Source organism: Argopecten irradians, chromosome 6 (assembly GCF_041381155.1).
Source record: "Argopecten irradians isolate NY chromosome 6, Ai_NY, whole genome shotgun sequence".
NCBI classification, from domain to species: Eukaryota; Metazoa; Mollusca; class Bivalvia; order Pectinida; family Pectinidae; genus Argopecten; species Argopecten irradians.
The window spans coordinates 31160463-31186615 of NC_091139.1; the positions used below are offsets into that span (position 1 = coordinate 31160463).

Genomic DNA, 26153 nt, shown 5'->3' on the forward strand with positions numbered 1-26153 from the left:
TCAAGGTCATCTAACAAATAAGCAAGGTCATCTAAAAATCTTCTATCAAATGTTATTGTATAAATAATCAATTTGAGGACGAATGGCATTGAACCAGACATGTTTATTTGAATGTATCTTCCGTTAAGCCACCATGGTTAAGCCACCATGTGGTCTACAAATCATGGCCATGCACGATATCAAACTATTTCACATATCAAAATTTGTTTTTTGATCTACAGATATCACTATTTCACTATCAAAAATGAATTTTTGTTAACTTTTATTTTATTCTCAAACAGTTAAATTATGTGTTATGGTACTTCAGAATACTATAAACAATAAAATGAATATGTAATATTCCCCATGATATTCTAGTGTCGGATTTTAGTGAGGTACACACTCTATTACATGGAAACACTACACAAATGCAATGTAGATAATATTATGTGCAATGGACAACATAGGAATTCTTGCAGTGTAATTGTCTAATGTCTTTGAAAGTTTGACGTAAGCTGTCCTGGAAGTGTAGGCAGTTTCTTAATATTTCTACAGTGAAGAAGTTTTTACAGTTCCATTTTTCATTGTATTATTGAATGGGAGATCCATTTTCCTGATATCGGTTTATGTGCTACTTATAAACATTATAGTAGCTTCTTGGAAATTTGATAATGCATGAAAAACGCAGAAATCCGAGGTAATAAAAACGGCAGATATCTCGATGAAGGTGTAATGATTTTACTCAAGTACAAATAGCAATGCATTGCAAAGATTTAAATTAAGAACGTTTCTATCACAAAGATTTAAATTAAGAACGTTTCTATCACAAAGATTTAAATTAAGAACGTTTCTATCACAAAGACTTAAATTAAGAACGTTTCCATTCCAAAGATTTAAATTAAGAACGTTTCCATTCCAAAGATTTAAATTGAGAACGTTTCCATCACAAAGATTTAAAATAAGAACGTTTCTATCATAAAGATTTAAATTAAGAACGTTTCTATCACAAATATGATTACTATCGCTATGGACATTGATTTCATAAACTGAGACATGTGAAAAGGGCGACAACTGCTGCAAAACGAGCTTGACTGGGAACAATTGTGACTTGTGCATCATATAGCTATAACTTAAAATGTTTGTTATTTTAATTACCGGAGTTACTCCTGGCAACTCTGATAACAAATGAAACTATACATTTGAATTTGATTCAAGCAATCAAGTATCATACCCTAACACAGCGTATCGTCTCGAGCTCTATCTGACGTTATTTCCTTGAGTTCCATCAAGGTACCCTTGACAGCCCCTGTCGACTGATCAGTACTCTGTATGGAATCGGTGTCAGAGAATTCTTGAATGAAAGTATCTACAGGTTCGTCCGTCAGACTGATGTTTGTGATGAGATCGAGGGTCTGGAGGGTGTCGTCTGCTCCGCGCTTAGCCTTGGCCGTCGGGATGTGTTGGTAAAGCTGCTGGTCAGTATCCATGTCAGGAGAAAGCTTGATTAATGATGAATAAGATACAGCGTACATCTGACACAGTTTCTTACCGTCCTTGCACGCCTTTTGGTGGCTGCAACTTTCTTTTTCGTTCTCTACCACCTCTACAGAACACGGAAAGTCTAGAGGAAGCTCGAATAGAACATTACGCCGATTTGATGCTGTGCTTCCGACAATGCTTTCACACATGGAATGACTTTTCAACACCATCATTCCTGTGAATATACAAGGATTCACGGGAGCTTTTCCGAAAAGAAGTCTTACTTTAAGTGGAAAAGAAAAATTCGAAACAATATCCTTCATATGCAATATACATCTGCTGTCTTTTGAACCTTTCTCATAAATGATGTTAAATTTGCCTTTTTGCTTAAACGGAATCATAACCTCTTTATCGTCCTTATCTAAACATTTCAGATATTGTTCCTCAACTGTCGTCCAGTTTTTACTTTTCTTTTTCACCAAACCCGTTTCTGCTGAAGTCCGCCATTTTGCTGAGAAGGTGCCAGTCACGCGCAAAATAGATCCTGCGGAAACCTTCCTTTCAAGATAGCTTTGACTTTCATCTTCTTCCTGAACAATACGAATTCCCTTTAACCTCGTTCTTGTGAAAATTTTCTTTGGCATCACACTAGCAACCTCCGCAATGTCTCTACAGTAGCGCGCCCTAGTGAAATCTGGTGGTACTAACTCGAACCAACCTGTGACAAACAAAATGTGTTTACAAGGGAGATAATTCACACGTACAGCATAGAACATTCAATAACGCTATACACAGAATAAAGAATTGAACCCTCAGATGGTCATGACAGATATGCATTATTTTTTGTTTACAGACACCCGGGGGTTAGTACATATTATAATATAACATACGAATAAGGTCAGGTCGGAGTCCCTTGGGAGTTATCGGGGATTAAACAGCTGGGTCAATTTTCTTGTTTGGTTCGGTTAAGAACCAAATGATATTTTTGAATGATTTTTTTCATGAATTATTATGCATTGATATGTTGAAAATAAAACAAATTAGGAAATATAACTTACTAACAAAAATGGGTCACAGTGACCTAATTTTGTAAAATATCAATTATGCAAGAATGAAGTTCATCTGATGCCACAATATTTGCGTATTATGAACTTAGGCAAGTATATATTATGAACTTAGGCAAGCATATATTATGGATAGGGTGGGATCGGACAGGGGAGTTAAGGAGGGATATAAAGATGTCCGTATGACAAGAACTAGAGGCGTGATAGAAGAAATGTGTCTCGTGGGAGGGTAATGGGTATAGACAATAACAGGAGGATAGGTTCGTTGGTTAATGTAAAGGAGAGAAAATGAGTTTATGATATTGTACATTCATTAGAGTCAATGACTCTAAATGAATGTTCAGTATTATCACAGATGTATAGGCTTTTCGAAATAGTTTTACAGGGTTTTTTTCTATACAACGTTTGTGTATATAATAAACATGAGATATATTCAAATGAAATACAAAACATGAGGCATTTAGTCTACAATGTACCGTTAAATTGAATTCAGTGATAGAACATGTATGTATATAATTCAATCTTTAATATGGTTGAAATTATCTGTCCAAGGCTTATACGTTGACAGAACAGAATGCTCAAGCATAGCAAGGAAGAATCAAGGTCGTGAAGGGATGAATTTTATTATATTGACTGACAAGGTACCCTTTACTTTTATGTAAATTATGAATTTAAGACATTTTGCATATTCTTATGATATTTTTAATTATTCCAAATATGTTTTGAGCGAACTTTATATTCGTGTATATCAGACGAAGTAATGAAGAATTTAATGATTACAGAAACAGTTGTCGTCGCTATTGAAGTTTATTATCTACATATTACGAGTAACGACAAGGGCTTTTAATGCTAGATATCATTCAAGTGAGTCACGTCCAGACCATGTCGAAGAAAGTACAATGTCTAAGGTGATGTTTTACAATGACATTATGACACATTGTGTAAACAACGTGTCAATATCCAAGTGAAATCATAATTAGCATAACAAAGGATTAACGACCGAGTGTAAGTCGTGAGTACTGTCAACAATAAAACCACGTGGCTATATACTCTACCTTGGAAATCCTCCGGTATATGAAGGGTCTGTCCAACCTCGAAATAGGCCCCGTCATTGTCCTTGTATATGGTCCGAGCCTTGACCTGTCGTTTGTTGTGACGACTATGTAACCACACGGGCTGATCTGCATAGATCTTCAGCCCCGGGGACATATTCCCCTTCCCCGGTGCCTCAGAAAACCGACAGATCCTCTGAAGGAGACCTGCCTCCTCCGTGAGATCCTTAAGGCCATACTTCCGCTCGCTCCACACGACATCGGGAGGGGGTGAATTGTCGACCGGAGGGGCAGTTGGATCCACATCCTCTGGGACAGGGGGGTAGTCCTCCTCATTCTCGTTAACCGATTTATCCCCAGGGGTAATGTCCGGCGTTTCCGCTGCGGTATTGTCTACACTCGTTTCTATGGCTGCCTCAGCCATGTTGGAACACGTGAAAAAGGGCCAACTTGACGTTTAGAATGAACTGTTAAAACATGATGTAGGTTTCGTAGTACCTAACAATACTGTACCGCCAATATAACAAACCATGTCGGGCAATCTCATCGATCTGTGTATAAATAGAACATTGTCAACACTAAACCAGCAGGACCGGTTTCTGTAGTGGCATCACGCTCCGCTGATTAAAGGGCTATAAGCCTTAAATATGTAAAATACCACGTAGAGTATGTATATAACAGGTGAGAATTTACCTGTAGAAGTGTTACCTATGATGACGTAAGAAGTTGGCCAGAGGGAACGCCTTGTTACGTTATTTTAAACAGTGAGGTTTAATTTCAATAAAGATATTAGTCATGTTCAACTCTAGAATTCCTCACTTTGAAAAGTTGTAGGCGTATTGCTTTTGTATAAAAATAGCATTTAATCTCGGAAATATGAATGTATTATCTCATTTAAACTGCCAACAAGGACACTTTTTTCTTTAAAATACATTTTGTTTAATTGTAAGTCATTTCAAAGCGTGACATTGTATATACTATGGACTATAAATAGTAAACAACTTTTTTTTCTAAATCTAATTTGTACGTTTTTCATATTTATCATTGCTGGAAATTTACAATGTATGCTCGGTCTTAAGCATAAAGCTTACCATTATGAAAGATATCTTATATATGGTTTTTATAAAACTTGCGTGAAAAATAACAAGCATTGGGTTTTTTTTTAATTACATGCGGATTTTTATCTAAATCAACAGTACTTTGATTTGAATCAGTTTATAACCCGAAGAAACCTGTTCTTTTATTTAACTTTTTTTTTCATCCAAGAAAGGTTATACGCCGATACAGTTGGTAGTAGACTAAAGGTTACACCCTTGTGCACACGGAGTGCACTACGTTTAGACTACAGGTAGACACGGAATGCATGAGGTTTAGCTACAGGTAGACACAGATGCGCAATTTGGTTTTAAACCCGGTTTCGGTACTCGTGATGCTATATTTGCATTAAGTAGTCTAATTACTAATACTTTACAACAAAATAAAAAGCTTTATTGTGTTTTTGTCGATTACAGTAAAGCATTTGATAGCATTGTACATAATAAGCTTTGGCTTAAACTATGGCGATGTGGAATTAGGGGTAGATTGTTGAAAGTGATTATATCAATTTATGATAATGTAAAATCATGTACAAAATTAAGTGGAAAACTATCTGCAATGTTCGATTTACATGTCGGACTCTTACAAGGGGAATCTTTGTCTCCGATACTTTATTCTCTTTTTGTTAATGATATAGAAAGTGAATTGATAAACTCCAACTGTCAAAGCTATCAACTGCAACTTTTAAATTTGTTCATACTTATGTATGCTGACGATACAGTTTTGTTTACTGAAGATGCTACTGACCTGCAAAACATGTTAGATTGTATGCAAAATTATGCAAATAAATGGAGTTTATCTGTTAATATAGATAAAACCAAAATAGTTGTTTTTAGAAAAAGTAAACGTCTACAGGCTAATGAGTACTGGACCTTTCAAGGAAGGGCTATAGATATTGTTGATAATTTTTGTTACTTGGGGCTAGTTTTCAATTATAATGGGAGATTTACTCTAGCGCTTAATACTTTAGCATCACAAGGAAGAAAGTCATACTATCTCCTTAATAGTAGAATGAAAAAAATACATGCTTAATGTTGAAACAAAATTATCCTTATTTGATACTTATGTTTCATGTGTGCTTAATTACTGTTGCGAGGTATGGGGCTCGCACCCAGCACCTAAGATTGAATCTGTACATCTTTTATTCCTGAAGAGTCTATTGAATGTGAAAAAAAACAGTCAATACTTCTATGGTGTATTTTGAGACTGGAAGGTTTACTTTACATATACAGCGTAAAATAATGGTGATGAAATATTGGTTAAAGCTATTAAGAACAGATAACTGTATTTTAAAGTCATGCTATAATGCTCTATTTGAGCTCATTATGAAAAAGCCTAATTATAAATTAAATTGGTTGTATGATGTAAAAAATGATTTAGGCAGATGTGGTTTCAACAATATTTGGATTGCTCAGAATGTAGATAATGAAAAACACTTTTTGGAATTGCATTCACAGCGCTTGCATGATATATTTATTCAGGAACTGCGTTGCGCATTTGACGTGTCTCCTAAATGTGAAATTTATAAACATCTTGTTGATAACTTTGAAATTCAATTCTATTTAAAGAAGCCTTTGAATTCTAAAACTAAACAAATATTGAGTAAATATCGCATGCAAGCCCACTCTCTGCAAATTGAAGCTGGCCGTTATAACGCCGTTCCCAGAGGCGATAGACTTTGTACTGTTTGTGACAAAAATGATGTAGAAGATGAAATGCATTTTGTATTACTATGTCCTGCTTATTCTGAGTTACGTAAAAAGTTTATAAAAACTTATTACCACAAACACCCAAGTGTATATAAATTAATTATGTTATTTTCATCTAAAAATGTAAAGAGCTTAAATCTGTTGGGGAAATATTTGATCCAGGCAACAGAAAAAAGGAAAATTATCATTAATCAGCAGTAGTATATATATCATACTCATGTATTAATCATTTTGTTTAATTTGGTATGAAGTATATCGGAATTATCCTCCGCCATCTTGAAACATAACAACGATCATTGTATTATGTATTTGTGTATTGGTTAAACCTATATGCTGTATTGCATTTGGAAAATAAAAAACTTGAAACTTGAAACTTGGAGTGCACTACGTTTAGACTACAGGTAGACACGGAGTGAACAAGATTTAGACTACAGGTAGACACGGAGTGCACAAGATTAAGACTACAGGTAGACACGGAGCGCACTACGTGTGAACACGGTGTCCACTACCGGTGGACATGGTGTCCAGATATATTCAGACCGCTAGGCAGACAAGGTGATGTGTTACAGCTAGGGATCGAGGGAAGAAAACATCCTTTACTTTGAAATAATACATAATTATAATTTTTTTAGTGTTTATTTGTTAATTATAACATCTGCAATTTAGTGTACATTATATATAACAGTATACGTTATTTTTCTTAGTAAATACATCTCTGTACATAAATAAGACCTTTTCACTGCAAAAGTAACAAAGATCAATTTATATTCATTAAGTATATGTGACTGTCTTTTTAATTTTATATCGTTAGTTTCCATTTCATATCTAGAATATATTACGTTTTCGAAAGTCAATATTTTATGGATAAATTGAATTATATATATATATATATATCATTTACATGAAATACAATCATGTTCACCAGTCAAAATAACTTTAAATTGCAGCAAAAATCAGTCCTGTTGTGCTTTTGGGATACATGTACTTTGTATTTTATGATAATTAAAAGCTATCAATAATACAATCATATACCTTGTAATACATAGCTTTTAAATAAAAAGATTTGATTCATGTCAATCAGTTATCTAGCGATACCCTTGCAAATCGTCTTTCATTAAATATTATTTTTCTTTGCTGTTTTAAGTTCTAAAAGTAGTGTACGTAAAAATAGCTTATTATCCCTTATTAAAACTGATGGCTTATAAAAGATCGTGCAGAATTAAATCCACTTCAAACTATATGTCTTCCACTTATTGCAGGCTAATCTACCTAAGTACCCAATTAAGCTTGTTTTTATTTTTTTATTACCGGTAAACACAATATGTTGATGATCCCAACCCCGCAAGTTACATGTATCTTGACCGTATATTGCGTCATGGTCCAATAATTATAACTTGTCAAACATACAGGTAAGCCACAGTATCCAGCTAACAGGTACCTCAAGGTGACCATCGATAGATGGCCAGAGGGCAGAATGGTTATAATTTACCTTCTGTATTTCACGGCTCTACGAGAATGGGGGCGGTACCTCTGGGAAGTTAGTTAAGACAAACAAATACTTAGCCGTTTAAAGATCATAAAGGTATATGCATTTGAAACACATAATACCATTCTTATTAGATACAAGTACATGCATGTTGGGGAGCCTGAGTAAATTAACATTTATAAGTGGGGGTAGATTGGGATGAGGTAAAACATAAAGTCAGTGGTGCTGAATACACCTCAATTATATTGTCATGACAGGCAGCCGTGAAGTGGAGCTGACGGGAGCTGTTTATGTAATTATATGCGTAAATCAAGCATACCTGTTCTGATATATGTATAAAGCCAGTGTCAAAAAATAATAATAATAAAATTAATAAAGAGCAATTGGGTGAAATTTAGATGTTCCAATAATCTAGAAACAAATATTTTTTGTTAATTGTACACCTGGTATTTTGATTTTTTTAAATTTAAGTATACAAAGCTTCATTATAAAATTAATTAAAGTGCAACAACCAGTTAAAATACATATCCCTATTGACTTGCATTGTTGCTATTGTCCTATTTGAATAATATTATACGACGGTATAATGCACCAGTAAATTGTCGTTTATAACTGTTAAGGATTGCTACGTTAAACAACAAGTGTAAATTGATTTTGCATTCAAAAAAAAAGTTTAACCACTGTATAGCTCTGTATTTTTTGTTATTTCGCGGAATATTAACTATGGTCGGAAAAATATAGTGCGTGGAATATTAACTAGGGTCGGGAAAATATAGTGCGCGATATATTAAGTAGTGAGCATATCATATATAAGTTATATAGCCAGAACGCGATTTTCCCCGAATTATGTCAAAATCGCAAAATATTTAACTTACTAAAATAACCGCCTAAACAGAAGTCGTAGTGCATTAAATTACACAGAAAAACGTGCTAACTTGAACTTTAAAAACACAAACATCTTCCCCAAGATGATGGCATGTTGTCATATCAATACACTAGAATAAAATATTGGATTAATAAATATTGACTTTCTAGCTCGCCTATTCGAAGAATAGGGGGAGCTAATGTTGTCACCCAGGCGTCGGCGTCGGCGTCGGCGTCAGCGTTGGCGTCCCATTTCACGTTAAAGTGTACACGGAATGGAAAATGATATTTATATTTGTTATTCTGTTTGATCTCCTGACAAGAATGTTGAAAACCGCATCAAAATCGGCCGCTTCAGTACCGAGATACCGCCCTCCGAAGTGCTCGATTTTTACCTGTATATCAACTGCTAATCAGGGAATCGGCCGCTCACGCTGATTTGGGGAATAACCGGATGTGACGTCACGAGGACAACGGCAGTGAGGTGTTTGGTAGTGGGGTTATAGCACAAAGGTGGACATATATGTATTCCTAAAATGGGGTTACGAGAATTTTACAGATATATATACAGTATACAGTTATGGTGACGATTTAATTATGTATAATAGGAAATATTGCAACTGAAATCATGCTAAATACATAAGTAGATTAGCGGAAATTATAAGTTATTTATGTTTCTGGTATAAGCCAGGTGTACCTTGTGTAAAAACTTTTAAGTAGAGATCTTATCTCTGTTTTAACAGCTTAATGAATTATCAAACATGGAGAATATTCAATTTTCATAATGTCATATAAAAAGAGACGAATTCGAAAAATGATGGCCATATAATTATCCATTTGAATATGTTTCTGTATAAATAAAAATTCACTTGGCCTATGAATTTCAGGAATCAGCATAACGAAAAGAAAAGGTGTTAAATGTATTTCATAGTTCAATACACGTAAATATCATAGACATAAATTGGTAGGGCAGTGAATAAAAAAAATAAACCACTTGAGAAATTTAATTTAAAATACATAATTCATTTATAGCTGTAACGAGTCTATCTTCCTTTTATAGCTACATGTATGTGATGTACATATACATGTATGAGAACATATGTTATTTTAACAATATTCAACAGTACATTTATTGGTCATATAGATTATCATTATTAGTATTATATAATGATCGATATTGACCGAAATTCACAAAGAATTGATTATCCAAAATCTAGCAACTACCAGAAATATCAAAATTCTGACATTTGCATCATATTTGCATTGTTCTTTCTCGACATGCCATTTGTAAATAATTTTGTAGTTTCTGTTATAAAAATACATATACATATAACTAGAAATATATATACGAGACAAATGTATACATTGGTCATTCTGAAATATACAATTATGTATACATCTTGTGATTTATACTCTTGTTATATGTTATGTTCGAACGGTATATTTTACTGTAAACCACGGATTTATAAGTGTAAACAAATATGACATAATACAACAATTAAATGATGGTCCAGCGCTAACTTACCTGTAATCTCACTTTTGACAAATGACGTGAGCTAATCAACGAAGCGAGACAGGTCACTAAACACCTTTCTTACGTAATCTGTCTCATTAGTCTCGGTTGACCACGCGTTTTAGTTACTGCAGTATACAGGTAAAGAGATAAACGCAGCACGATATTGGCTATTCGGAAGTTCTGATTTTGTTCTGTACTTGATATCTGCAACTTGAATTACTCGTGCATGATTTATTTTTTTCAATTAAAGACACTAATAAATGAACTTGAGCGAAATATCAACAAGTCGTCGGATGTATTGTATTATATGAAAGCTGAATGTATTTCGTCAAAAAAATGGATCGATTTAAGATAAAACGCAATAAGTAGATGCATTTACATATATGCAAAAAAATCTGTTTAGAATCATAACTTAATTCGTATGGGTAGGTTATATGAAAAAGTCAGAAATTTGTAAAGCGAGTTCGACCAGTACAACGACCCGAGTCGGGTTTTGGATAACATAGTCAAGAATCCTTTACATAACATTCATGTATATGTGGTTCCAAATACCGTAGATTTGCAACGTACCTGGATTATTTATTATACACATTATATTGTGTATAATTGTGCAGAAATCGCGCAGAAATGTTCATTTATCTACGAGTTGACAGGTACATCAATATATGCATGGTATAAATCCCTATTTTCAAGCGTATTCCAAACTCATATCTGTGATTGAGGATAATATTAAATAGGTATCGGTCGTGTACACAGGTACTTGTGTCTGTAAAAATCGATATTTACAAACAGATAGTTTATATTAGATGGCAGACACTGAAAATCGCCACTCTATCTTATGCGAGTAGAGTAGGTCCCGTTGTCCTCGTGACGTCACAGGTCAGGGGTCCCGAATCGGGGTCAATGGCTTGGGGCTTCAGGTGTGTTCTAGAGAAATTCTCCATTCTAAATTTTATACAATGACACATTTATCAAGCCTTATATACCAAACCATTCCGTGTATACTTTAAAGTTTTTGAGCAAGTTTCTGTTTCGTCAATTGTTTAAGCTTAAGTCATCATAAATCTTTATGATTTTATTTTCCTAATGTGTATGGATGCTGAACGGGATAATACAACCAATTTGGGGCCCTTTAGGGGTTTTTTGAGTCTGTTAATTTGTCATATTTCCATGTTAAAGTTTTTGAGCAAGTTTCTATTTTGTCAATTGTTTAAGCATAAGTCATCATAAATGTTTATGATTTTATTTTCCTAATGTGTATGGATGCTGAACGTGATAATACAACCAATTTGGGGCCCTTTAGGGGTTTTTGAGTCTGTTAATTTGTCATATTTCCCTGTTTAAATAGTAAATACTTGAACATCATCTTCTTCTGAATAGGCGAGCTTTGCTGTTCTACAACAGCTCTTGTTAATCTTAAATATCAAATATATGTAATATGGTAACGGGGACGAAGACGAAACTAAATAATCAATGCATTAAAACCATTGTCAAACAACTCTTAATGTTAAGGGAGTAGAAAGAATTCACGATGGAATACATAAGATTTTCAATAAACCAGACATTAATGAAAGAGAAGAGCCCTACGATGTCCTTGTTACATTGACCCTAAATGACCTTTGATGTCGATGGGCCTTAAAACTCAAACAAACAGTATAATGTCACCTGTCGTAGTGATGTGAACACCATCGTCCGTATTGTGCACCTCTGCGTTGTGATAAAACCCAACAAAACACAGTAACTGTGGTTGTTAGCAAGTCTACGAAACCTGGTCCTAGGATATTGGTGAACAACAGCTTTAGGAGGGACGTGCACATAGTCCAGACGAGGATAAAAATGAATAATTTCAGGAAGCATGCTGTGAACGTCTCATAGAAAGTTTATTCCAGAAAAAATTGATTCATAAAAATATTTTGAACCCAAATGTCAGAAAAGTAATATATGATATATATACTATGTACTTATGGGTGTTTTTAGTGTTTTATGTGGCAGTTGAACACATTTTTTGTACTTTCTTCTACACCTGTTTATGATAAAGTATCACCAAACGTTCCGTCATAACAAGAGGGCATGAGCCTATATACAGTCAGTTGAGTTCTAATGTCCAGACTGATATGAGTTCTAATATATTTATTGATAATTAAACCTTATGACTTTTAAAGAATATAAGAGGCCTTCATTTGAACAAAAAGTATCTCTAGACTCCAGCATTTTAGCACCATTTTAAGGTACCATAAAATGACCCTAGATCTGATCACAGAGGAAAGACAAAAGTAATTTTCAAAGCTGTATTTTTTTACAAAATGATCTCTTTCGCTTTACTTTAAGCAATATATTAAGTTGTAGTTAATTTAATATACAAAATTTTATTAATTTTTGTTTCATAACGTTTATGTTTTAGCTGGTTTTTAGAACAAGCTCTAGATCTGAGATGGGGTCAAATATAATTCGCAGCAAATGAATACACTGTACGCTGAAATAGTGTTAGGTGACCAGTCAAGATAATAGTAGCATGGTTAAAGTGAAGAAAATTAATTATGAAGAAATTGTTCACGATAGAATGTTACACAAAGACGGTGACGGTATTCTATTTTTGAGCGAACAAGTGCCTCATATTTGATTGAGGTTAACGCGAAGCATTACTAACTTTAAATGTTGTTTCACTTCTTTCCCCCATATGAACGGTTAACAAAAGAATATTACTTTCACATTGTGAAGTATTGGAAATGACATTTCATTGACTGATTGTAAGCTATTATGATCGATTTCCTGCCTAATTTACCGCTGTAATAAGTTTACCTTCATCCTGGACACAAATTCCCCGAAAATTTGATTATAGAACAATTTCAAATGGGTTAGAGCTCTAAACAGAAATATATGTAATGAATACGTAAAGAATAATGTGTGAATTCACTGTCTTTATTGTTGTTGTCAAGTCGGAGGAAGAGCATGCAGTCTACACGGCAATTCGGCTGCCGACTCTCTTAAGTTTAACATACATTCATGTTGGTTTGAATTATCCATTAATTTAAATTTAACTTTATGAAAATGTTTATCCATTGTTAGGCTTAATTTTGTTCTAATTTATGTCACATTGTGCAATTATATTTTGTATCGTTTGTTTTAACTTTTAGAATCGTAATCGTGAAGTATTGTGAGGTGGGTTTAGGATTTACATAGTTTTATGTCACGTCATCTATGTGTAAAAAGTATATGTCACCAACTAAAAGACACTATAATCGATTGGGTCTAAGTAAGCATACATATCTAGAATGCACAAAAAATTATTACTTGGGAACAAAAGGCATTTGGTCTCAATACTTACACAAGACCATTGCAATAAAAACATCAAATACTTTTAATTCACTGTCTTTATTGTTCCGACATGGGAACTACTGTCAGAGTAACAAATCAATGTGATTGTCTATCCCAGTATGTTAAGATGATATTATGTTTCATGTGCATTTAAGTTATAAAGCATGTGTCAACTTTCCTAAGCATTCGTCATCCTTTTGAAAAATAATTATTGTTTCAGATTTTAACCTCAACTGAACATTGAGTATATTTCATTTCACACTGTTACATTACTATATTTCATTTCACACTGTTACATTACCAACATTGTGGGAATTACAATACTTTCTAAGTATATTTTGATTAATTTAACATAGACTTATCGGAACTCGCTATACATTTTATATGTTTACAGTGTAATTACTAAAGTGATCGTGAAGTGATTTTTTTATTAACGTTTCCATGTAAGCATACATAGAAAATTATTATTTCTAATAATTTATAAACGTCATATACGTACATGTATATATATTTGTGCGTGGGATTTTAATGATGTTTCAATAGCTTTATTGGGGAATTTTCGACCACAATCAGTCGTTATCGGGTCGGGTGTTGCTTGTGTGAAGGCTTGGTTTCAAAAATTACCAACATGGACATATATAATTCTTTTTTAACGCAATATCAACCCAGATAAACAACAACACGTTATATTGACGATATTTTTTTCAATTTATTTCATGTTCACAAAACAAAATACATAATATATACTATATATTATAAATATCTTCTTTACTGCCATGATCCTTCTAACCATTTATCAATTCATATATTGCACTTCGAGATTCCGTACATATTCCTGATAAGACCAAGTACACGATGCCCCGGAAGTATATGCTGACCCGGAAGTTATTAGGTCCCAATAAACAAACCGCGAGATGTCTATTATCAACTACCCTTTATAATTTGTCTTGATGTTTAAAAAAATCATTGTTAAATCCTAATAGGTGGAGACTTTTGAAAAGTTCTTTGATATGATTATAATTCGGTCAGTTGTATTAAAATGGTTTGATAATTTCTTATTATTTCAGGAAGTATATTCTGTCTTTGTCATTATGGGACAAACGGGGAATCGTGTAGGTCATGTAATGGATGGTTAACAATATGAATAAACCAACAAAAATCACGGAATGTAGATGACAGAACAAAACAGGAAACTAATAAAAAAATAAATATACCAAAATAAGTATAATTATTACATTTATCGACGGGACTCTTATGGAATAAAGAATGAACTATGTAACCCCCTCTAAGTGTTTAACATTCAATTTTAGATTTATTTTGAAACTTTTTTCGCCATCGACAAAACTGATAATATTAAATGTGTATTATCTGTTATAAATACTTCGTACACAATCATTATGGACATCCACAAAACATGTTGCATTTCGTTACTAAATGCATTCCTTGGTGTTTTTTTTATAAAATTTTGTGATTTTATTTCATATGTCGGGGCGCAAAGTAACATAATTTATTTAATTAATGAGATTATAATGTACATGGCAACAATGGCGATCCAGTATTCAACACAGTATACAAACAAAAAATAAGTAATAATTTATCATGTAAACACTTTGTTCCCTTTGCTCCCATTTTACTTTGGAAAATATCACCACAAATATATGCAAAACGATATCAAGATAATGGAATGTGTCAGCGAAGGAATAATAATAAATAAGTTATAGAGTAATTGCACTGAAGGTAACAAAGAAAACCAAACAGACTGCAGAGGGGAGATAACTCTAATTACTACTTAATTACTAAATCCGTGCATCAAGTAAAATATATATGAGAAAATGGACAGGCACCTGGATTTAATGAGTATTAGGATAAAAATGAAAATAAAAAAGAACTAACAAAATGGACAAAATAATAATAAAAAAAAAACAAACAAACAAAAAATACATAAATTAACAATTATAATTACATAATGATGACAAAACCCCACAGATATATAAGGCAATATGTTTTAAATACAAAATAGGACAATTCCTTAGCTATATAAAGCTTGTCCTAAAATGGATATCGTAATTCTCGCACAAAAAACATGACTAGGTTGTATGCATTGAGATTCAAATAGTAATGAAAATATTACATAAGCTTTCATACCAAAAATAGTATTTCTGCAGACATTCAGTACACGTAGAGGTCCCTAGCACTTTTAACACGTGTGTGACCTCTAAAAAGTATTGAAGCCTATCCAAGGACTTACTTTAGGGACCTACCTAAAACCCTGTTAAGGCAATAACATTACTAATTTGTAAGTAAATAAATAAGCATCATTGGTACGACAATAATTTATAATAAATATATTATATACACAAGTTGAACTTCTATACAAATCCATATCACAACTTACGCTAGCTGTAAGAAGCCGCGTTCAATCGGTTTATCAATAGCAATAGTTATAATTGCCAAGGACGTTTATAAATCCTTGTAAATGCCTAAAATCATTAATATATTGTGATTAAATAAAACAAATAAATTAATCAATGAGTCTTGAAATAATAATAAAACCATAAAAGGCAGGTATCAGAATAATTTACTGTAAGCCAACTCATTTTCGAGGCGATTTAATTTCGCGTTTTCATCCCTTACTGCTTTTTCGTAGCAATTAATTTTCGCGATTTCTTATCGCCCGCGGAATTAAAACGCACGCCAAACCAAACTTAGTTGGTTTACAGCGATATGGCTGGATATTAGTTTGACTAGTAATTCTTAACCTGACTTTGGGATGCCGTGACTAGATGTTCTTATTCTGAACATGACGTTATATTTGGTAAATTCTTGTCTTTTTTAACAGCTTTTGTCATTTAACTACAAGCCATGTAAAATGGATGGCTAGTTTTTAATTAATGTCATAGCACTCTAATTACAAAGTAATTTTAGCCCATAAATCATTGTCCCAATAGTATGAAAGTTAATCAGAATAATGCGTTTTCTGGTTGAAAATGTACAATGTAGATAACCTTTTTTCTGTTTGTTATGTCCAATATAATATATCTTTTCAATGTGAATAATGAATACAGCTCCCTTACCAATTACATATTAATATATCGAAATTCACTAAGTGACCTTAATGTTACAGTAAATACGGATTAATTTCCTATGATTAATTTCGAGAGAGGTGTAAACATGACAAATATTACTTGATTGAAATGTTTATATAGGAATTAAAACAATTGATAAATCATATTGAGTGTCTCGTATGTTCATATAGGAATTAAAACAATTTGTCCGTACCCTTAAAATTCTACATACACTTTGTGAATGACAAATCGCCTGAGATCAAATTAACATCATGGACAAAAATTGCACTAATCCACAAACAAAAATAACCATTCATGATAGAAATCAATAACATATACGTCATCAACATTCCAGCATTTTCAAAAAAAAAAAAAAAAAAAAAAAAAAAACATGATATAGCATTAATTTAAACATTGTATCTCAACAATTCATTTAAATATATTTATATTTTAACTTCCAATCTGATATATATAATTTTTAATATCTATATACAGAAGAAATAATGAAACTCTCACATACTGCACGAACAATATGCATATATACAGTCATCCCGTCGCTTTGACACCCAGAGAAATAAGAGTTATCTCCCTTTGTGTAGGCGGTCGGCACAGACTACCATACAGAGAGTGTTTTTGTTTATTCCTCTTATTAATATAAAATAGGCAATCTATACTCAAAGTAACTTGAGATACATACAAAATATCCATACCGCATTGAGCTATCATCTTCATGAGAGAAAACATATATTCCATGAACAATTATAATTATAATATCGCCGGGGAGCATTATATGAACATCAAAAAGTTCTGGCGCAATATATTATCCGCTCTCTTACGGATATCGATGTGATTTGTTCACTTCATTTGTTCACTTGTGGGCATAGGAAATCTCATTATGTTTTTCTGTTCTTTTGTTCATGTATCTTAAATGTAATTCTTCAAAATATTTTTACAAATCGCAACTAAGGAAAGACATCATAATCGTAGTAGATAGGAAAATAGAACAAGGATTATCCCATTATTATTCTTAAAGTTTCTTCAGCGAGACTGTGAATATCTCAAAAGTTCCGGAAATTACCGATGTTTCTCGGAAACATCCGAATACCAACGATCAGAGAATATTCCTAAAAACAATACAATCACAATCCGGAGAAAAATAAAGCGAGGTATATGTTTATAAAATAACACTTTAGTATAGATCATATATACTCTTCAAAATATCGACGTTACCAAGGCATTCAAGTGTTTTCAAAATAATAAAAAAAATGAATCCTGCTGCAGTTTAAAATAGAGATGACACTGTTAATTCTGTTGCAGGAGAAGTTGCTCCAGTTCGTCAGCTGATCGATAAAGGAAGGCGGCCGACTCTCTGTAGCCAGCTATCAGCTGTTTTATCGTGGCTACTTCACTGGTGCTCAGTTGGTTCTTGGAAGCCTGCTTCTTCATACTTAGGTCTGTGGGGCCTGTCGAATACACGAATAATTCAGTTTAGCTTGTAACGTAAATTTATCGCATTACATAATGTTATCGTTTGTAACGTCACCTCTGGTAAGCTGATACAACGGCGTAATGATTTCATTGGAAAAAAGATCCTTCAAGAAATTTGGAATTATACGTGATTAGATCGAATTATTATGACTAATTGAATATATTTGTTATGATATGAAGAAAGTATGCTGTCATAAACCACTAAAAGTTACGTGTAGATATTAAATTTACCAATCACATATATAAAACGTTATCTTCAATATCGATTAGTAACACAAATATTTATATATATATATATTTATATATATATATATATATATTGATTATTGTAAAGGTTTAAAAAATAAGTTTGAGAAAACCGTTTGATTTAAAAGAGAAAATATTCTCTGTTTCTGTTCCTCTGTTCTCAGATATCATACAAATCTAGGTGTATATCCGGGACAGGCGATAACTAAACTGAGAGTCGAATGACAGGAGCGGTTTGGGAAGGATAAACTGACGAAGTTAAACATCATATTTAAGTTATAATATAAGGTTTGGTTGATCAAACTGTTATTCCAAACTCACCGTTTTGAACAGAAGTAGGTGCTATGGGACTATGTTGAAGAACAGGCGGATGGTGATGTGCTGGATGTTGGTAACCAGGCGGAAATCCGGGACGAAATATTCCGTTTCCGTTTGTAAAGAATGGTGGGTGGAACTCTGGTGGTGGTCTAAAGGCAGGCGGTGGCTGGTGGCGCATGAAATCATTAGTAGATGGAGGGTGGCGATCGATCTGAGAAACTGGAGTTGCCTGGGGCGAGGCCCTAGAAGGGGGCTGTGAGGGTGGCTGAGAATGAGGCGAAGGTGTGGCCTGTTGTGGCGGTTGTGGTTGTGCCGCGGTGGGTTGTACCACGGGAGGCTGAGCTGTAGACTGATTGGTCGTGCTAATTGTGGAAGGCATGGAGCCAGCCTGAAACAAAAAAGAAATTATAGAAATTATGAACAAATATATCACTTTTGTTCAATAATATGGTGTATTGTCGTATGAATTAGTATCTTTAAATTTCAACATAAATTACGTGATACTAGTATATAGTTTACAGTCGTTCAGATATTTTTACCTAATGAAGTATGTGACGTTTCATGTGAACCACAATCTGACGTTAGACCTTCTATATCAATGTAAGAGAAAGCTATCAATAAAGAAGTAAACAAATATGTAGGAAGTTAAGACAAGCGCATTAATTACTGAAATATGTCTGTCTGGCGTTCTCACCGGAAGTGGTTCAAGTCCCATCCTCATTCTTTTGGCGTTTTGACTCTCGTTTTCGCATGCCTGTGCTAAATAACTTTCAGCGGTAGCTGAAGTAAGATGTGGGGGAGTGGGCCGGATCTGCTGTGGAATAAAGATAAATTGACATGATACACCGATCACAGAATGAAAGGAAACAAACGCTCTATACGAAAACTACAAGACAACGGATGTCTTCTAAAATGATTCTGTTTATTCTAAGTATACTATTCTCCTTATATACTCATTCCAACACAGAATCAACATTGTTATGGTATTATGTCTTTAATGATTTTGCTAGAAACATACATTTCTGATGAGAATAGATTTGTGAACAGTCAAAGGAATGCAGGATATGAGGGAATTCGCGCTTGAATCAGTAAAGACTTTTTTATTATAGTTTAAATTTCTTAAACTAATAGCTTGCTTTCGAAATATTAAAATACCAGTGCAGAAATTCTAAAATAGCGCTAATTGATAATTCGAACATATATGGTACAGACCGGCTCCCATCCGTTCTGCTCCTTGGATCGCCTCATTCTCCGACAAGATTTGAGGTAGGTACGGATTCGCTTTCGGGAACGTTCGTGGAATTCCGGAAATTGTCGATCGCATGCCTCTAAGATGGCCTGAACTTTGTCTTTCGGTTGTTTAGAAATTGGAACCATTCTATCCAAGTTTTCGTCTACAAATAACCGCACAAACATCTGCAGACAGAAAACAAAATATATTTTGAAATTTTAGAAATATATTTCAATTAAGAAATCCAAATTCATTTCATTAGTCCAAGAAATCTTTTCTACATGAAAATTTGTGATCATTTAACGCTCTTAACTCACAACACTTCATGATCGATCATAGCGGAAACAAATTAATCATGGTTTTTTTTTCAATAAAAAAAATCAAACACTTTGCAATATCCTCTGGTGACGAGATCAACTCATTTAAATGTTTATCAAATTAAAGCTAGAAATTCAATTCCACAAAATAACATCTTACATTAAAGGATTTTAGACGCTCAGGATCGTATTCTTTTCCTGTGGACATAAGTTTTTCATCATCATCCATGTCATCATCGTCGTCGTCATCCTTGCTGCCCTGGAGATCATCGACTGTTCCTCCTTCACTGGCCTTTGTGGAGCTCTGGAACACGTTAATGAAACATTGAACAATAATGCAAACATACATTAAATAAAAATCCAGAAGAAAAAATTCAAATTGTATCAATTATGACATTTTTGTGGCATCAAATATCCGATATGAAAGTAATAATAAGTTGATACACAAGTTTAAATTGTTACAAAACCGTTCAATATATCTTCCTGGACTTCAGTTGGTGATAAGACAAAAACTAAAGATTCAACAGATAATAAGAAGCTAGTTATCACGGAAATATTATTTCTTCCAGATTTTGGTAAACTGAGATTAGCATTATCTCTTCTGATTGACCCTGATCCCTAAAGAGCGACTGTGTGAGTGCTCTCTTTCGTGGTTTGAAGTTTTCTGACCATTGCGTCACTTACTCACTGTCATAGTGATAAACGATAATGTTTAAACAAATTGCAATATTTGTATATACATGTAGTCATTTTTTCATACCATCCATAAAAAGGGAAAGTTTCTACATACACACAAGAATTTAAATGTCAAACAGTATTTTTTTGATAGGCTACTGTTAAATACATACCTCACAACTATCATCACTGGCTCGCCTCTTCCTTTCTGGGTGGCCGCCTGTGGAGGGGATGGGGGATTTACTGATCATACCAATAGGTAGAGCTCTCTCGTCTTCTAGTGGACTGTCTGTCATACGTAGTCCCCGGGGCGTGGATAGATTCACCGGAATAAGACCCTCGCCATTCTCACATGCTGATTCTGTAACATATCATAAAAACCTATTTTGAATATTTTGATTTATTATCTTCTGTACTGTTTCAAAAAACGCATTTGGAAACACCGCATATACGTTTGTATTGATACTTGAGCAGATGCCCATGGATTACAACGTGTCAAGGTAATAGTTTTTAAAGAAAATGCACCTACATTGTATTTGCCACCATGCCTTTAAGTACCGTTTATCAGGCGCTCGCGGTCAGGTATAGGCTGTTTTGTTGATATCTTAATGCAATACACATTTCTCCTCTAACTCTAATTTTGGCGTTTCCTTCCGTTTTTATACAGAGTGTATAGTAATTTTGGTCAATTGATTAACGTTTAATGATATGTTGATGTTTGTATGTGAATGTACTGCATGAAATGCTTGTGATGTGTAGTTAACCGTTTATGTATGAATAATGCACATTACAAGAATAATAAATAAATCTCGGTATTTTCAAGTTATGTATCGACGTTTATATCAGTGATGTAATTTCGAAAAACAACTTTAACGTGTAATAATAATACTAGAGGTGTAGGTAAATACGAGTTTGAATAACCCCATAGGATAGGAACACCTGTTGTGACGTCACATGACCTTCAACGCACCAATTTCTCTCCTATAGGAAGCGGATTACAGCAAAAGTATGATATTTGTTATATGAGTACAAACATATATATGTGTGTGTCTTAACATCTAGAGAACAGGAAAAAACATATATATCACTGGATCAATAGAAAACATGTTTTAAACCAATATACTCGATTATGCTCAAGGTTGTTGACCCTTCCCATACAATGTGTTTTGAATGTATACTTTTCATGTCAAAATAATGAGAAAAAATATAATAAACAAATTGATACTTAAAACTAAGATAAAAACAAACAGTACACTTGATTACCAGTGATCTGGACATAGTGTAAAGAATTTTGTCTCTAAATCGCCTGAAATAAACACGATTGCTTAAATTGATATGTTTACAGAGATAAGAAGGTGGGCCATAACAACGGAAGACAATATTGTGACTTCCATCATAACAACTAGTTAATGGCAGACGTGATATAACTGTCTGCTTGGACTCTCGCGTTGAATTCTAATGCCACCTTACAGACCCGACAAGCCCATTTCCGATCTTGGCTCCTGACGTGAATTTCCACCTTTCTACATCCTCGCTCACCGACAGGTTAATCCCACGGACTCTGCTAATGCCGCGACAGATACCCGTTACCATGGTAACCAATCCAATTCATTTTCCTACCTGCCACTTAACGCGTTACCTGTAAAAATCAGTACAGTGCTCACCTATCGAAAAATATTGATTTTTCCGCCGAAGAAATTATCTTCTCTCTTACCTGTCTCGAATTCCATTCTGAAACGTCTGCTTTAATATGCCCATAGACGTGAAAAATGTCACATATGTCACTGACAAAATTATGGTTTTCGTTCTGAACACACTTTGAGTAAAAATGACAAATTGTCAAAATATGGGACGAACAAATTGAGACTTGGAAAATCGTGGCAGCCTCGTAGTACGGCACGTCTCCTGCAACTCGGTGTCCTTTGTGACGAACAGTGAATAATGGTTCTTCTCCAACCATCTCATCGATCGTCCGCCGAGGTAGCGAAACAAACGACACGATACCTATGGCTCGTGCTTTTAATTATCCGGTATCAGGTAAGGATTTACCTGATAGTAACTCCCGCAAATTATTTACAATCCTAAAAAAACTCGGACCTTCTTGTATCCCTGCCGTGACGCGTCACCGCACCCAAACGCCAACTGTTTATCAACATTTCAACTAACAAGCTTTAGATGTTACTGATTTCACACACACAAAAAAAACATCTTAATTATCCACATTTCTAAACACATCTTCACAAAGCAATGTCACAGAACATTTTATTTATACATAGGATGATTTTACTCTGTATCCACATTTCACAAAATAATTCCTCAAAAACATCTTATGGACTCAAAGGATAATTCAGTTCATGTCTTAATTAAATTTTATCTACCAAAATTGAATTCTACATCGATATTTCGAAACAACAATTTTTAAAGAACTTTTAAAAACTTTAAGCACCAAAAGTTCTCATAAAAACAATTCATTTTCCTACCTGGGTTAGTGAGATGTAAATAACGAATTAGACTTTATTTCGTATAAAATTACAATTTCGCAATAATTGTTCTATAAAATGTGATTTGAATTTTCTTTCAAGCAATAAAGTAAGGTGAAATCTATCGATTAAAGGATACTCTAGAAAGCTGAAATGATCAAAAGATAGTTTTAATTTCCCAGAAGCGTTCAGTTCGCTTCAACACGACCTTCGTATGATAGCTCATTATATCCTGAACGACTTAAGCTTTCGATGTTTAAATTGATCCTGAAGTTTTAACCGACAGAAAAATGGCTTTTGTAACGCCTCGACAAAATGAAATTTGTCCATTTTCTTTGACACTTTACAATACTTACTTCAAGAAATAAATCTGAATAAACGAGTGTTTAGACCACTGGAAATCCCTTACTATTTAAGTGCATGTGTAGTCGTGATTATAGCAAGAACATACATTGTTTAAAGGAAAATTGATATTCAATTAAATACTACAAAACGAAGTACCGAAGTTGATATTTAACAATATCTGAAAGTTAACATGAACTGCATTTAGATGTTTGAATTATTCTCTTCCGAAGGTCAATGCCGTTTACTGGTTTATAATTTTGATAAAATAAGCATATAAAATACATATCCTACTTAATAGGTGTTTTATTACTTGGTACATATATGTATGTATGGCCGTAGTTAATATTCCATATTTAAGCTAATATTTGATATATAATTATTGATCTAACTTGTGCATCAAATACGTTTCTTTTGTAAGTATTAATAATGTTATTCTTTTTAAGTATTAAAAAAGAATTTTCACTTACATAATTATAAAAGAAAAGTTTAACGAATATTGCATTTACAATTACTTAGATTGATATTCAAATCATTGATACCGAACATAATGATGACAGGTAAACGGGTATTAACCTCATTTATATTAACCCAACATATGTTTCTTTGTCCCCCTAACTATACTTCCGACACCACTCCTATTGACGTGCACCCCGTTGTATGTTCCCCATGTCTCGCTGCATGAGCGTAGATTAATTGACTGAATTCCATATTTAATCAAATATGGCACTGAAAGCCGATTAGCCCGCCGGGCTTGACCTTATCAAGTTCCCGTGCAGGTGTCTGGTAGACCAAAATCACCGGGGGATGTCCCTTATCCCCAGACCCCGCGAGGTGGGGCAATCCGCTTTACGTCAACTTGGAAGGGGGATTGGAACAGAAGAATTTGTATTGATTAACCGTAAACAGCCAGAAGCAAATACAACAACCTGCCAAAAATTAATTCAAACACAAATACAACTCTTTCTTAGTTTTGTTACACCTACTTTATTCTCTTATAAGGTAATATTTTCAAAGACAGCGAAATAGAAGAAAGGTTCTTTAATGTTTCTTAGAAATCTGAAATATTTCATTCCTATATCATCTTGAAATTCCATCAATAGAAAATTATTTATTCGATACGTTTTGAAATTTACGGATGCGAGTTCCTCTCCGCTAAGTATATCATACAGATAGATCTGCAATTAATTATTTCGTTTGGAATTTGTTTAAATACAGTGTCAGCTGAGTGCTTATGCTAACCCCAGTATCAATCTCGCATGCGCGTACAGCCTTTGATCACGACATACACCAAAGCATGTGCATGCAAATAACCGCTTTTGGGCGTAATACTACCACGTATTTATGACCGCGAGCAATGCTCTTATTGCAGTTATCCCTATTTTTCCTGTTTTATGCCTTAATCGTCCCGCAGGTTCACGTCAGGTGGTACAGAGAGTCGGCGTGGGGTCCTATCACCTTGACGCCATTTAAACTCATCTCTACTGCTGTCACCGTGGCCTATCTCACGCCTCGCGTATCCCCCGGGTGGGGCAGAAGTGTATACACACACTTACGGTAAAAAGAGACGAAGCCTTTGAGAAGGAGAAATTGGCAAGGTTTTGGGAGACACTTATATTTCGTCGCTGTTATATTTTAGTGTCTCCATTTTGGTTAGCCTGAGCCATTAACGCCTCGACATCCTGGGCTGAGTAAAATGACATTTACCAACACATAGTGTCTGATTCTGTTATCAATGTTAAAAAAAATGGAGTGGTGCCGTGTGCAGACGAGAATCGGGAAATCTGTTGAAGCACGGTATTAAAGTAAAGGTGTGACAAAACAGGATAGTCTGGTCACCATGGCAACGGGTCCCGCAAAGGTGAACATGATTTTAGCTCGACAAAAGTAAGTAAAATATGGGGTTATTATGGTGTTTATAATCAATAACACGATAGCAGGAACAGGTAAACCATTCCCCAGGTACAATTTGTGATTTGTCTTCAGGTAAAAGCATTTTATGTATAAACCACGTGCGTGCCGCCATCATCATAAGAGGTGTAAAGGGGATGGGTGAACGGAGGCTGCAATCAAAGAGCCTTCGGATTTTCCATTACACTATGAGAACGTCCATAGCGACATTGTAATTGCAGCACAACTTGAGCTCTAAGAACAGCTCCCCATTTCCACACGAGAATCCATATAGCGTTGTCCTTTGATCTTAATGCAAGTCTGTGAGGAACGATAATCAAGCAATCCTCTTTTAAATAGTGGTGCCGGCTCGATCTTTTGAAACAACACAGAATGGAAGGAATCACAAGGTTTCTCTATATAATAGGATTCTATAGTATGTAGTAGAACCACTGAAGCTTAGATACAGACGGATATCTAGGTAAATAGATAGTTCCACAACCTGTAACGATAGTTATCACTTAATTGATCTGAATTAATTC

At 34.2% G+C, this 26153-nt stretch overlaps 2 protein-coding genes and 1 pseudogene across 6 annotated transcripts in view; 1 reads left to right on the forward strand and 2 right to left on the reverse strand.

The window, feature by feature from the left end:
- LOC138325623 (uncharacterized) overlaps positions 1–4205 on the reverse strand; it is a 21003-nt gene extending 16798 nt beyond the window's left edge. The window contains exons 1-2 of one of the 2 annotated variants that reach the window (XR_011208812.1): positions 3578–4205; positions 1211–2176 (exon numbers count right to left, since the gene is read on the reverse strand). Coding sequence is in view for 1 of the 2 variants with exons in the window: in XM_069271410.1 (XP_069127511.1) it covers positions 1212–2176; positions 3578–3998 (1386 nt within the window). In the remaining variant the exon portion in view is untranslated. Of the gene's footprint in view, positions 1–682; positions 2177–3577 lie in introns of those variants that run through there. The other variant, XM_069271410.1, reaches the window with a different exon arrangement.
- Positions 4206–4974: 769 nt separating this feature from the next.
- Positions 4975–6744, forward strand: LOC138325625 (uncharacterized; annotated as a pseudogene).
- Positions 6745–14248: 7504 nt separating this feature from the next.
- Positions 14249–26153, reverse strand: part of LOC138325627 (nucleolar protein 4-like) — a 97741-nt gene continuing 85836 nt past the window's right edge. Inside the window, exons 5-10 of one of the 4 annotated variants that reach the window (XM_069271415.1) lie at positions 21073–21260; positions 20385–20528; positions 19889–20092; positions 19371–19487; positions 18680–19064; positions 14249–18087 (exon numbers count right to left, since the gene is read on the reverse strand). In XM_069271415.1, coding sequence (XP_069127516.1) covers positions 17927–18087; positions 18680–19064; positions 19371–19487; positions 19889–20092; positions 20385–20528; positions 21073–21260 — 1199 coding nt within the window. In that variant the 3' untranslated portion in view covers positions 14249–17926. Of the gene's footprint in view, positions 18088–18679; positions 19065–19343; positions 19491–19888; positions 20093–20384; positions 20529–21072; positions 21261–26153 lie in introns of all 4 variants that reach the window. The other 3 variants (XM_069271413.1, XM_069271414.1, XM_069271412.1) reach the window with 3 other exon arrangements.